Source organism: Parus major, chromosome 4A (assembly GCF_001522545.3).
Source record: "Parus major isolate Abel chromosome 4A, Parus_major1.1, whole genome shotgun sequence".
Taxonomy (NCBI): Eukaryota; Metazoa; Chordata; class Aves; order Passeriformes; family Paridae; genus Parus; species Parus major.
The window spans coordinates 16,569,005-16,583,166 of record NC_031772.1 but is presented as its reverse complement, the minus strand read 5'-3'; the positions used below and the strand labels follow the sequence as shown (position 1 = coordinate 16,583,166).

The following is a 14,162-nucleotide window of genomic DNA, read 5'->3' as shown; positions in this document are numbered from 1 at the left end:
CCGGGCTGGCTGCAGGGACATCATCCGGGCTGGCTGCAGGGACACAGGCACACCATCCTGCCCAGTTTCAGGCACATCATCCAGCCCGGTTTCAGGCACATCATCCTGACCGGTTCCAGGCACATCATCCAGCCCAGTTTCAGGCACATCATCCTGCCCAGTTTCAGGCACATCATCCAGCTTGGTTTCAGGCACATCATCCAGCCCAGCTGCCGGCACAGCCTCTGGGAACCCCCGCCTGCCGACCCGTGCCCAGGCCAGCCCCAAACCTCCGGAGCTGACACACAACCGGCCGAGCCGGGGTATCTGGGTGTGATTCTTGAATAAACAGCATTCGATGAGTGCAGGGGGAGGTTTAACACGAGCCTGCTCAGCCCCCAGTGCCCCCCTCCCAGGGTCACTCGTAGCTCTGCAGCCGGGGAGGGGGAGGCAGCGAGGCGCTGTAATTTGTGTTCCAGCTCTGCCGCTGCTCCCGGTGCTTCCAAGCAGCAAGTAAAAATAGCACTCCATCATTTTGTAAATAATAGTTATCTCCTCCCGGGCCCAGGGAGTCACTTAAAGGGGGGGATTGCAGGAGGAAGGGGGGTGTCTGCCTTGGGCCAGGGCCGGGAGGATGGGGAGGGCTCAGATGGGGGCACAGGGGAAATGGAAAGCCCGAAGCACCTCGGTGACAGCAGCTGCTGGGTTACACCTTGTGCACACCCAGGGAAGTGACAGAACCTGCTGGTGTGGGGCTGCGGGGGCGGGATCTGTCCTCCCCTCGGGGATTGAGGTGTACGCGAGCAGCCAGATCTGGGGTAGCAGATGCCTGGAGGAGAGGGGTAGCTCTTAAAAAGCAGGCAGGTGTAGGAAGTGCCATGGTAACACTGTGGGAAGGGCTGTTTTGTTTGCCATTTGCATTGCAGATCTGCCCAGATGTGGGGGATTTCTACAGGTGGGAGCAAGGCAGAGTGGCCTGGCAGGCAGAGAGGGCTCTGTGCCCCAGGGGGAAGGGGCAGCCCTGGCTGACCTGCAACACCTTGTTCTGCTCTCACACTTGCTCCAAATTGTTCCTAGAAACGTGGTTGTGCTGAAGTTTGGGAATAAGCTGAGCCTATCAATGGCAAAGCCCCCAGACAAGGGAGTCATCCTCAAACAAATGACTTGGGAACATGGCCACTTGAACCTCTAAATTCAGTTCAAATACTGAACCTGAAAATCTCTTGCTCTTCCAGCTTCGTGTTGGCTCTGGGGTCTTTCTTTGCTTTCCTGGTGCAGCAGCAGGGCAGGGTGGCTGGAAGGGGCTTGGGCAGCCCACCAAGGCCTCTGTTGGGCGGTGTTGTGCCAGTCCTTAGGGCAGCCAGACCTGGGCTCTGGTCCTTGCTCTGCTCCAGCTTCCTACCTGAACACAGTCCTTGCATTTTTGTTTCCCTGGTTATGAACAGGACTGGCAGCATCCACCTGCCACCCCAGAAGCCTTGGAGGCTCAACTCCTGCCTGTAAAAAATTGAATTACAGGGAAGGACGCTACTAGGAAATGAAAAGTGTCATTTTGTGTTCCACAGCAGTTCTAGGGAAAGTGCCTACCCCCCTGTACGGTCCTTAATTATTAAATCCTTGGGGAGAGCTGGACAAGGCAGCCAAGCTACACTGTGAGCACACCTATGGCTTGAGCAGAAAATAAGAATTTCCCTGCCATGTCTCTAAGCAGAGGCAGGAGATGCTTTTCTCTCAGCTTTCTCTTGCTGAAAAAGCAGATGCAGCTTCAGCTCATTCAGGCTCTGGGTGGATCAGTGTGAGGGTAAGGAGAGGGGAGGCTGCTGGGGCAGCCCCTGATTTCTCTGCAGGTGGAGGTCTCACAGTCACAGAGCTGGGAGCAGTGCAGGTGCTCTTGGGCTGTGGGATCACAAAGGAAGCGAATCTCTGAGGCTGGAGCTTGCTCTCTTCTGCTGGTGTTTTACTTATCTCTGGATTTCCCAGCTCTGCTGAAATCCCTGCCTGCGTAGCAATGATTTAATTTCAGAAATCCCTCTGGATCCCAACCAAATCCTGCCCTTAGGAGCTCATATTAACAGGGAGGGTTCAGTCTGGCTTTTGCCATGAGAGGTGCAGGAAGCTCATTTTTCTCAATGCTGAGGGACATCACTGAACCAGCAGTGAAGCCCCAGCTTGTCCTTTCACTGGGTGCTGCATGGGCTTGCCAGGGGGTGTCTGGAAATGGGAGATTCTCTTCAGATATGGGTTGTAATTAGTTATTCATATTAATAAGTTATTAATAGATTATTGAAGATTCCTAATGCCATTATCTTTGATTGGATTTGCCAGTAGATTGAAGGGTCAGGAAGGGGTCTCTGGAGCTCTGTGACAGCCAGGTTACAGCATGATGAGGACATAAAGGCTCATTTAAGGATTGCAGGATCGTATCAAAAGATGTCCAAAACAAATTCTGCCTTTTTATCTTCCCCTGACTTCCTGAATCCCTTCCCCTGTGCTTGGAGCCAGCAGAGCACATTGGAAAGAACAGACCCTTCCGTGACCCCCCGTCCCTCTGGTGTGGGGGACAGCTCATCCTGCACCTCCCAGGGATTGTCTTCCCTGACCAGGGGTGGCCACAGCTCCTGATCTGCTGTCCAGGGCTGCAGGATGAATGCCAGGACGGGGAGGAGAGGGGAGGGAGGATTTTGTGTTTTCTCCAAGACATAATGAGCTTTCTCTCGCCGCATGGGGTAGCGGAAAGAGCCTCGCATCACTAAATGTTCTCTGCTGTGTGCCTCATCTGGGGACTTGTTTGGAAGGAGACTGAGAATACCCAGAGTGTTTCAGCCTTACAGAAGGGGCTCATTTTGTTGAGACTTCTGGGTGTTCCACAAAGTGTATTGCATAGATATTTCTCTTTAACCTTCTTTTTATCACATCAAGACAAGATCAAGGGTTACTTATATAGCACAATAATATCAGCCACGGGCTGCATCAAAAGCTTCTCAGCCATAATAACTAAAGACATGTATACGTATATTTTAGCCATTAAGGAGAAAACCCTGCCAGAATGCATTACCTTATTTTGGGATGTAAAACTTTGAAGCACAAACCTAAGCTTCATAGTATTGCAAAATAACTCTCAGGGGACAAAAGGATTTCCATAACTAAATTAAACAATGGGCCATCCAGGCTACTTGCAAGGCTGCTGCAATGGCCAAAATTGGGTTCTGTGCATAAAACATGAACTCTGCAGCTTTAAATTGGTTCTTTCATTAGGAGAGCAGCTCTGAGCCAGCTAATGCCACACAACAGCACGATCTATCCCTAAAGTGGGGAGGATTTATGGGAACTGAGTGCTGAACTCTAGGCAGCTCATCCATCATGTTTTGAGCACAACCCAGTGGGCAGAGCACAGGACTGTAAATCTGGGAAATCACCGTGCCTCGATTTCCCCACAAAGTGGGGTGGCACCAAAATCCAAGTCAGGAGGGAGAGCACTCCAGGTTATCTGAAGGCATGTGGTTAAAATTCCCCTGGTTTTAGCACCTGGGCAGGCTCTGTGGCTTTGCAGGGGGTCTGAAGCTGCTGCTCAGCATCCGTGAGGGAATCTCAGCCTGGGATGCAGGGGCAGCACGTGATGTGGGCGAGCTTTGCAAGAGTGAGGTGCTTAGGAGAACAGCAAGCACCACGGCAGTAAAAGGCAATCAGAATATTGATTCTTTTTACATACAGATAAGCCTGGAGCTGTAACAAACCCAGGGTTCCCTAAAACTGCTGGAACATTGCTAGGCTGTTTATCTGGCTGGGAGACACAAAGGGATTTCAGATTAAAAAGGAGTTTCAAAGCATCACGGCTTACCTCTGTATTGAAAACATGTGGATCTGTAGCAGGGTATGGATCATGCAGCCACACAGATTCTGTAAATATGCATTGTCTGGCCGTGTGGGACAGATTTGTCCTCGGTGTAAGCGTGGGAAGCAGCAGAGCTGCGCTGGAGATGAATGTGCCCAATTACGAGTGATAAAATCAGCCGTTGTTTGGGGCACAGAGCACGGTGCCGAGGGTTCAGCAGAGCAAGAATAAACACCATATAACAAACCTCAAACCCTTGCCTGCACAAGGAAATTCAGCTCTCTAATTGCTTTCTTTCCCTTTTTTTTTTTTCCTTTTTTCTTTTTTTTTCTTATTGTCCCAGACAGTGTAACCGAAGTCAAGACAGACATTTACGTGACGAGTTTCGGCCCTGTCTCGGACACAGACATGGTAGGTCATCTCATGGGGAGGGGTGGCTTCTCCTCAGCTGCTGTGCATGTGTCCCACCCCCATCCCAGGACAATATGGACAAAAGTGGGATTTTCCTAAGTGACAAGAGCTGGTGGGATCTCGTTCCCAGTGGTAGACAAGAGTTGTTTCCAGGGTGTGCTTGGGCTTTTGGAAACCAGTTAATAACTGGAGGAATGAAGATGCTCCTTGGGAAGAGGGGAGGGTGCCAGAATCTGTTCTGGTTAGGTGGAAGTGTCAGAGACAATGATTCACCATCAAACCATCCTTAGTGCCTGAACTGGGAAGGGGGCAAAAGAGAAAACAGAACAAGCATGGGCTGACTGCACTATTTTGACAAGTTCAGGAGAAATTATTAATGAAAAGGCCTGAGGTCTGAATTTAGGCTTGTATTCCCACAACAGTTTGTCTTCTAATTAAAACAGGACTGTGGAGCATAATTAATAGTGAGGTTTCTCAACAGCATTTCTTTCAGCTCGTATTCCTCATGCACCCAGAGGAGGGTTGGCTGTGGGCGGCTGCTCAAGAGTTTCAGGATGCCACATGAGGACAGAAGTGCATTGGGGACTGAGCCCCTCCTGCATGTCCAGCCCCTCAGGTGACCTGGTGCTGGCATAGCCCATGGAGAGCACCCATTTTTGGGGAGGGAGCAAGCTGTCACTGGCTAGGCCAGGCTGGAGCAGTGTCCTGTGGCTCTCACAACCCTCCCAGAGCTGCAAGGATTGAATTTTCTGGGGCTGGCATGGCCTGAACATCTCTTCAGCTGTCCCACAGCAATCCTGTGCTGGCAACACAGCTTCTCCCCAGAGGAGCTGGGGGAGAATAAAATCTCTGTGTTGCGTGGAATTGCTCACTCCATCACTCAAACTCGTGTTGCTTTGGGAAGACCACTCCCTCCAGGCTAAGAAGTTAAGTTGATGTCAGTGTAATCAAGATTATGAACCTCATCTGAGTTCTCCCTCTCTCTCTCCTGCTTTCCTATCACAGCAGAGACCCATAATATATTCAGCAATCGTAGCCCTTGGGGAGTATCTGATAATTACTTCCAAGGTGGAGCATATTTGATTAAGGGAGTGTGTATAATGAACTGTGAAAAAAAAAAATATGAGGTATTGAAAAGAGGAAGGTATTCTCTGCAATGTGATTTGACAAAATGAATTTAAAATTAGGAAGACAGTTAAGGAATAATAAATTATTTCCCCTCCGCGTGCTTTCGTTCCGTGTATTTTACAAATGCATAGCGAATGCATTTTAGCTCTGCTGCTAAAAGTAAAGGAGAGAAAACCCCATCTCCTCAGGAAGCGTGGGGAGAGCCTGCTCTGGGGCTTCCTTTCATCTCAGGAGCGGGGAAGTCCCTCCTTCCCCGCCGGTGCTGGGCTCCCAGCGCTCCCACCGCCACTCCCGGGAAGCTCCGGCGCATCCCGGCGCACGCCGAGCTGGAATTATGGATGTGGAGGAGAGGCAGGTAAAGCTGCCCTGGGAGCGGGGGAGAGCAGCTGCTCACAAAGTGTGGAGGAGGAGGAGGAGGAGGAGAACGTGGAGACCTTTTCACTGAGGAGCTCCAAGGGTCTCCTAATCTCTCTTTTGGCTTGGAGAGCAGAGCCTGATCGGACCTGAGGAGCACCCCAGTCTTCGGGACTGAGCTCTTGCAATTTTGCCTCAGTCCCTGGAAAATTGTACGAAGGAAAACAAAAATTGAAGGGGATTTCTCCTTGTTTCGTGGAGGGACTCTGAGGACAGAGTCAGTCTGGATGTTTTCAGTCACTTCTGTAGGCAGAGAAGAGCGTAACACATAAGTAAGTGTGCTCCTTGGAAAGGGTGAGTTGGGAATAATGCTTTTATGGAAAGAAGCATAGAAAAGAGGGAAAGATTCTGAACATGATTTCTCTTTTCTTCGGGAATGATTCCTAAGCATTAAAGAAGATAAGCAGGGCCTTGGAAGTCATTAAAAATGTTTTGCTTCTTTTTCTGGCACTTTTTAAACAGGAACAGGGAATGAGAGAGCTCTTCTCCTGATAAGGACTTTTCCCAGACCCTCTGGGACTGCAGACAGGATCATTTCTTTGGGTTGATCCCAAGAAATAATGAGTTAGAGATCACTTCTATGAAGGGACAAAATACCTTGTACAGGGCAGAGCCCATGAAAATGTAGAATTTCTCTTTCCTTCCCCAGCCAAGATCCAGAAGGTTCATATTTGAGCAGGGGTGTCTCCATGGCCAGGGAGCAGGGATGGATTTATTTCCTGAGATGCCTCCATTCAGCTGCCATCTGCTGCAAAACCTGCAGGAATTTCTCTGTCCTATAGGAAAGTGATGCACAGCAGTTTTTAAGCGCTGCTGAGAAGTGCTGCAGGAAAGAAATCACTCACAATGATAAGTTCAGTTGGTCCTGCAGCCTCCAGGAACACATAAATAAAGACTACAAGTCTGAAGCAGCAGGGGGAAGGCAGAATAGTTGGGACAGACAGGGTTCCCAAAGACCCTTCTGTCTCTAAAAGTGGTTTCTGAATCTGTATTCATGGAGTGAGGAGCTGGCCTTGGCTGCAAGGTTTGAAAGAGGTGACTTCTAACTGCCCCAGCTGGAATCTGGCCTAGGAAATAGGTTTCTACACAGGCAGAAAGAAAAAAAAAAGAAAAAAAAAAAAGAAGAAATGGGAAATAAAACAAGAAAAAGAAGACAAAAGAAAGTCACAGGATCTTGTAATGCAAGTCTGTGAAGTCTTCAACTCATTGATTTTCTAAAGGTGGCTTGGGGAACAAAATAACATTAAGACAATGTCATGCAAGGTGTTTTTGGTTGGATTTTTTTTTTTTTTTATGAGCAGGGATATAATTACCAGCATCCTGGCCAGATTCCATCTCCAGGATCTTTATTTTTGCTTTCCAAAACACCTGTGTAGCTGCACATAATGGCTTTCCTCCCCTGAAACATCTGGATAGAGGTGGTGGTGCAGCAGGGCTACCCCAGCTCTGGCCACTCTAGGCTGTGCTGCAGCTTCTCTGCAGTGCTCAGAAACACTGACACTCACATTTTGACACCATGGGTAAGTCATTATCCAAAATGTGCCGAATATAAACATAATTTATTTTCCCCTCCTCTCTCCCCAAAGGAATACACCATTGACGTCTTTTTCCGTCAGTCCTGGAGAGATGAAAGGCTGAAGTTTGATGGCCCCATGAAAATCCTTCCCCTGAACAACCTGCTGGCCAGTAAGATCTGGACTCCTGACACTTTCTTCCACAACGGGAAGAAATCTGTTGCCCACAACATGACAACCCCCAACAAGCTGCTGCGCCTGGTGGACAACGGCACCCTCCTGTACACCATGAGGTGAGGCTGGCTCTCCTTCCAGGGAATCCTCTGCACACACAGGGACCTCAGGGTGCAGCACAGCAGGGTTTGTGCAGGCTTCCACTGACTCTTGTTAGTAGACTCGAGTCCCACCCTGCTGCTTTCCTTGTTTCCTGCCTATGGACCATCTCTGATCCTCAGCTTGGCACATTTTTACAGGTAGATTTTCCCTCACCGTTCACAATGATTTTTTTGTTTTTATGTGCCCAGGTACAAGTGTCAGGATCTGTAGTTTGTGAGGTGGATGTGCCACCTGGCCTAATTTTCATCCTGACCTGTGATGGGATATGAACCAGGTATCTAATGTTGGTATGGGAACATTAAACTGGGAGAATTTGTTATTCTCCAGCAGCTTGAGAACAGATCTAAATTTGTTCAGCATGTTAGAGCAGAACCATTTCACACATCTAATGAGACCAAGCTTGCTTGTGACAACAATGGGGTTGTTTTTTCCCACTTTGTGGAATAAAAAAAATCCAAATCTATGTGATCGATGCACATCATTAGGGAAAAAAACCCAACAAACAGCTAATTAAAAACTGTCATTTGGAGAAGCCAGGGTTGCAGGAGCCATAAGTTGTAAATGAAACAACAAGCTGCTGATAAATGCACAAGAAAGGTATTGAGTTGGTTTTGGCAAGGTGTAAATCTTTGTTTTAAAAAATTATTTTCTCTGTCTCCATCTCCAAGTCAATCCTAACTAATATCAGGCTTCATTGTGGATTCTGTGTGCTGAGATGCTGCACTTTCACCTCTGTTTTTGAGGACCAGGCAGAATTTCATCTCTTCATAGTTAAAACTGGCTGAGAATCTACATGGTGTCAGCAAGTTTTCCAGCCTACATTGATAAACAATGCCTTGCTTTTGTGCAGCAGCTCTCAAACATGAGCTAATCCTGCCAGTGCCCTGGGGGTTGAGGTCTCCACACATCAGTGATCCCACATTAAGGCAGATGGGGTAAATGAAGGGAAAAGCCCAACTTGACTCAAGGGCTCTGTTCTGCTCCCAGCTCTCTGACCTGCAAGTAGACAACTCACACTCCCTGCACTTTGTATCATTGTCTGACTGTAAAGTATTACAGGAGCTGCTGGCATCAGACAGGAAAAAAAAAATAAAAAGAAAAAAAAAGACTCAATTTCAGAGCTTTTAAATCATTTTGCTACTTCTTTATTCAGCAAATAGCCATTAGCTTCAGCAAGTTTTGTGTGACTAAGAAAGTGTTGGATTTATTTTTCCATTCAGGGCTGGGCAGGTGCCAGGATGGCAGCAGCATCATGAGACTCTTGGGAATGAGCTTCTGGAAAAAAAGAGAGTCTTGGGATTTTTTAAAATAAACTCAAGCCATCCTTCAGTTTAGCTGTCTGCTGAAGAACTGGGGAATGAAGGTCCTCCTCTTTCATGTCCTCCTGTCCCCCTTAAATACATCCCTAAGGCTTTGTCAGAGGTGAGGAGCCCACTCAGAGGCTGAGGGTTGGATATTGAGACCTTTTGTCACGTTTTGAATTGCACAGAACCAGGAGCTCTTGTGCACAGAGATCTTTTCTTCACCCAGTGTGTGAAGCCCAGGAGAAGCTCTGGGCAGCACGTCCTGGAGCTGGTCATGTGCTTAGAGCTGACCAGATGACCACAGCATGCTGGGACAAAGCAATTAAACACATCCAGGATGGAATATCTGCCCTGGAGCATCTGATGATTCCCTTTCTTCCTCTTGCTCAGGACCAGGCTCTCTTGAGTGGGGTGTCAGAAAGGGCACAGACTGCAGGGCCAGGACCAAGTCTCAGACTCAGCTACCAAATCCTACCTGGCTTTGCCACTCCAAGGCACTCCCACCTCAATTCCTCTGTCAAATGATGATGGTTGTATCACCCTCCCTGGTTAACTGCTTTGAAACCTCCTCCCAGGGAAGAGCTGGAGGGAGTCTCTTGTTTTCTGTCCAAGTGATGCATTTGCTGTCCTCCCCCACGCCCAGGGACGTGCATGTGTGTCCTTCCTGAAGGAAGGAGCAGGACCTTGAAGCCAAACTCACACAGCTGACATCCAGCAAAGTGCCCTGCTGACTGGGGAGAGAGTTTGGGCTTCCACCAGATTTCCAGTGGCCTGGCAGCAGTGCCCAGGTGAACCCTTGCAGGCTCAGTCTAGATTGGTGCCTGGCCATGCAGTTTGACTCTTGAGAATATCCTGCTCCTTTCCCTTGTACCAGCCAATATCCTTGAGGGATCAGCTCTGCTGATGTGCAATTAGAGGCACGTCTCTTGCTATTTATCCTGCTGGGAAAGCCAACTTCTCTTAGTCAAGGCTTACAGTTATAGATGAACTTTCTCTGGTGGAACAGCAAGTCTGGCACATGCATCCAGCAAAATTACACCTGTGTGACAATATTTATAGCTCCTGGAGAGAGCCTCTTTATCAATGACCTGAGCTCCCAGGAGCTGCACAGCAGCTGTAGCCGAGCATCCAGAGATTTCCTTCAGCCACAGCACATTCTCCTCATGGACCAGTGCAATGTCACAGTGCACACCCCTGAGCACTGACAGACCTTGGCACTGAGTCACAAAACAACCTTTGTGACCACTGCCCTGAACTGCATTTCTCTGCTCCCCTGGATTCCTGATCCCTCTGCATCTTCCCTGCCTCAGAGGGCACGGGGAGCACAGTTTTATTATGTAGCCCTGCCTCTGCAGTCTCTTTTTGTGGAGCTCCTACAGCATCCAAGTAGTTCACAAAACCCAGCTATGGTCTCTAAACTCTGGTGTCAGACCTGAGTGCAACAACCTGAGAATTGTGCATGGATTTCCATGAGGAAGAGGCAGAAGTAGCCAGCCATCTCTGGGTGTACTCTCAGGCTTGGATTGTGTGAGGCACATAGATAATGGTCTGGTTCCTCCTAGCCTTGAAGCATATAAAAATAGTGAAAGTTTAATGCTGTGCTGATGGCATTCAGTTTTGTGAATCAAGGCTTTAAAAAGCTCTTCTGCTTTTAACAGGGCCTGACAGAATGGCATGTTGAGGCTTTGTGGTTATTGTCAGAGTGGTTCCCAGACAATATGTGCTCAAGTTATGCATTTGGAGGATGTTTCCTTTACTTGTCAGGCTGACACATTCACTGCATGCCCAAAGACTGCTTCAAGAGCCTCTGCTGCTGAAGACAACGTGCAGTCCTTGGAAGCAGGGTCTGTGAACCCTCAAGTGAGGCAGAGCAGGAGGGACAGCTGAGCCCAGGACACATGCAGACCCACAGGGGCTGTGGAATCCCAGGACAAGCCCTCTACCTGGTGTGGCACTCAGGGGTTTGGGTTTCCTTTTGAAATCACACAGCTTTGCAGTGTCTCTCCCTCAGCAAAGGCTTTGGGTGTCTGTACTGGCTGGGTTTTTTTAGCCCCAGGCAAGTTGTGATGGCTCCAGGCTGTGCAGCAGCCTCCCCCACGATGGAGGTGCAGTCTGTCTGCAGGAGCAGCAGCTGGGACAGCCCAGCACCAGCTCTCCTGGGCTGGATGGGCTGTGTGTGTCCCACACCAGGGCTGATCCCAGAAAACATCACAGATCCCAGCAGAGCAGAGCTTGGCTGGCTGATACAAGCAGGCAACAAGATGAGATTTGCCCCAACTTTTCCCTGCCAGAGCAGATCCAAGGACAAAAATGATCTGTTTTCCAGGCTTGGCTTTGTGCAGGCAGACTGTTTTAAGGAAACTGTCCCAGGAGGGAGAAATCCTCAGAGAACACCTTATCTCACTGCATTTCTGCCATCATGGGCTGAAATCTCCAGGGGCTGGGGGAGGATGGAAAGTGAAATCAGTGCTTCCAGTTCCAGCACGAGGATCCTAGAAGCAATTTGGCTTTCAAGCTCAAACCCTGGCAATTAAACCTAACCTAGATTCTCCCACAGCCTAAACCGTAAACACTGCTCGGCCTGCCTGTGGTTGTTAATGAACCTCCTGGAGAAGAAATCAGGACAAAACTCCAGCAGTATCCCTGGCATAAACAAAGCCAGCCCCGCCGTGCAGGGTGCTGTCATGTTTTTGTAGCGCTCACACACCGAGGGATTATCACATTTGCGTCCCAGAAATTGGGCTGAGATCCTGGCTCATCCTGCAGCTGCACGCAGGTAACGACAGGGGCTCTAATGACACATCAAAGGCTTTGCTGAGCTCCTGGTAACCATGAGAACGCAGATGAAGAGGTTTGTTAGCCCGTCAGCCCTGGCAGAGGTATGTTTAGCCTGATTCACGCTTCTTGCCATTGTGTTGGCGCAGTTCAAAGGACTTCCTGTGACTTTAAAAGAATAAAAAAAACACGGTTTCTGTCCTGGGTGTTCCATTTTCGGTGCCATTGTGCCAGCAAAGTGAAGAGAAAACATTGGGAGTTTGGGGTTTGGCTGCAAGACAGTTCTGCATAAGTTACTGCAGGCACCTGGGACAGATGAGCCAAAGGCTACAGCTGCTGGCTGATGTGATTTCTGGCAGCTTGGCTATTTTTCACATGCTCTTTAGGACATTTCAGGGCTCCTGGATGTGAATAGCCCATCAGAGCAATGAAGAAAAATGCAGTGGCTCTCCAGCCATCAGCTCCCTTGCACAGGATGAGGGGCACAGATGAGAATTTCTGCAAAAATCCCTTCAATCCAAATGCTGTGGTAATTGTCTGGGAAGGGAGAGACATTCCTTGTGGTTTGACATTTTGATGTTTCTTGTGTTACCTGTGAACCTGCTGACCTGTGGATGGCTGAAGCTGCTGAACCTGACCCATCTCACTGGAATGATGTGACTTTTCCTTTTTTTAAAATTTAATTTCAGGAGACTTAAAAATTGCTTCAGTTGTAGGTGGAGAAGTGGAAGATTAGGTTGCTTTTTCAGTGTTTTGTTGATGGATTTATTGTTTTATTGCTTGCTGGCTCAGCTAATAAAACAGGCTTTAGATTTAAAATGCAACTGCTGCATTCCCAAACACAGAGGCAGTCATCCAGCATCCATATAAAGTTATTTCCTTCCTTTAACAGCCCTTGCTCTTGTTGGCCATGGTCTGGAGAGGGCAGGAGGGTTTGGCCAGTCTCTGCTGCCCTCCTGGTCCCCTCTGAGGCTCTTCCTGACTGCTCTAAAGGGCACAAACCCACAGTCTGCAGTCCTTGGGTCACTCAGCCTTACTCAGAGTGGCTGATGATCACAGTCAACACTTGCAGACAGTACAGTGGATGGAAAAGGCTTTTCTGGGCTTTTTGGGGTGAGTTCAGGATGCATCAGAAGGAAGTCACTGGTCAGAGAGGAGATCCTTTGGAAAAGCCAACTTTGGGAACTCCCAGCTAAGAGCCTTTGGAAATAATAAAGCAATGATTGAAGCAGATGAAAAACCAGAAAAGTAAAAAGGAAAATTCTGGTGTGGGCTTCTGAGGGATATGGGAAATGCCTCAATATTTCCCTGACACAAGTGACAGTGACAAAATGAGAAGCAGAAAGTCCACTGCAGTTGGAAAAGACACAGAAAGAATCGAAGACTAAGATCTGTGAGAATATGCTTGACAAGCTTGCCAGCCATGAGCTGCCCAAGTGGATTTGGAGCTGGCTGAAGAGAACATCACAAAAGAAACAGAAGAGGAAGAGCAAGGCACTCAAGCTGCCAGGTTTTTATACCTGCTTCTTGAAATCCATATTGGAAAAGAGAGGCATCAGAGCAAATGAGCAATTTGTTCATGGCGGCCTTTGAGTGTCCAGGGGAAAATAATTATAACACTTGTGCTTGTAGGCTTGTCAAAATTGCTGTCAGACTTCAGTGAGCCTTGACTGAAGTCTAAAGGTCAAGTTGATGCTTTGTGAGGCTACCTGGAACAGAGGCTGGACAGAGGTAAAGGAATAAAATGGCTTTTTATTAAAAGGCTTTCAAAGGATACACCTTGGGCAGTACAAGAGCCCAGCCAAGGCTACACCCAAGATGGGAGAGAGGTCACGAGTTTTCACACTTTTATAGGTTTTGGTCCATTTCCATACTGGGGTTAATTGTCCAGTTTCAGGTGATGCAGTCCCATCCTCCCAGGTTGCTCTCCTCAGCTCGGGGCTGTTTGCACTTTCTGGGCCTGGAGCTGCAGCGGTGTCCTTGGTTCTGGGGCTGGGAAAGGATTGTTGTGTCTGCCTGGGCTGTGGGGAGAACCTGCTGACACTCTGTATGAACTCCAGAGTTATGAACCAATTCAGTAGAGAAACTGGAAAATATGAAAACTAAAACTTAAGGCATCAAGGTCTTCTTCTCTTTCATGTAAAACAGGGGCATTCAGTGCAGTGATGAAGGAGAGATCAAGTCAGAGAGGGTGATTTGTCTCCAAGAGGTTCCTTTGGGCACACAGTGGTTCTTGGCTTGGCTGAGAAAGCCAGGCTGGAGCCAGACATGAAGCAAGCAGGACAGCTGAATTGCCAGATTCCCAAAGACTTGGAGAACTGGGAGTTCATGCCCTGCTCTGAGTGCTGCAGGGGCTCCAGAGAGTTTGGGCCACCCAGCTCAGCCCCACCAAAATTATGACAACTCTCCTCCTCTGCTTCTTGATGTAACTCCTCTGCTCTCCCAAGTGGGGTTGCCAGCTCCCCTAAA

At 48.6% G+C, this 14,162-nt stretch overlaps 1 protein-coding gene across 1 annotated transcript in view; it reads left to right on the top strand.

Annotated features, from left to right (window-relative positions):
* Positions 1-14,162, top strand: part of GABRA3 (gamma-aminobutyric acid type A receptor subunit alpha3) — a gene marked incomplete at its 5' end in the record, with an annotated part of 72,016 nt that overhangs the window by 33,843 nt on the left and 24,011 nt on the right. Inside the window, 2 exons of the mRNA XM_015626260.2 lie at positions 4,155-4,222; positions 7,351-7,571. Coding sequence (XP_015481746.2) covers positions 4,155-4,222; positions 7,351-7,571 — 289 coding nt within the window. The remainder of the gene's footprint in view (positions 1-4,154; positions 4,223-7,350; positions 7,572-14,162) is intronic.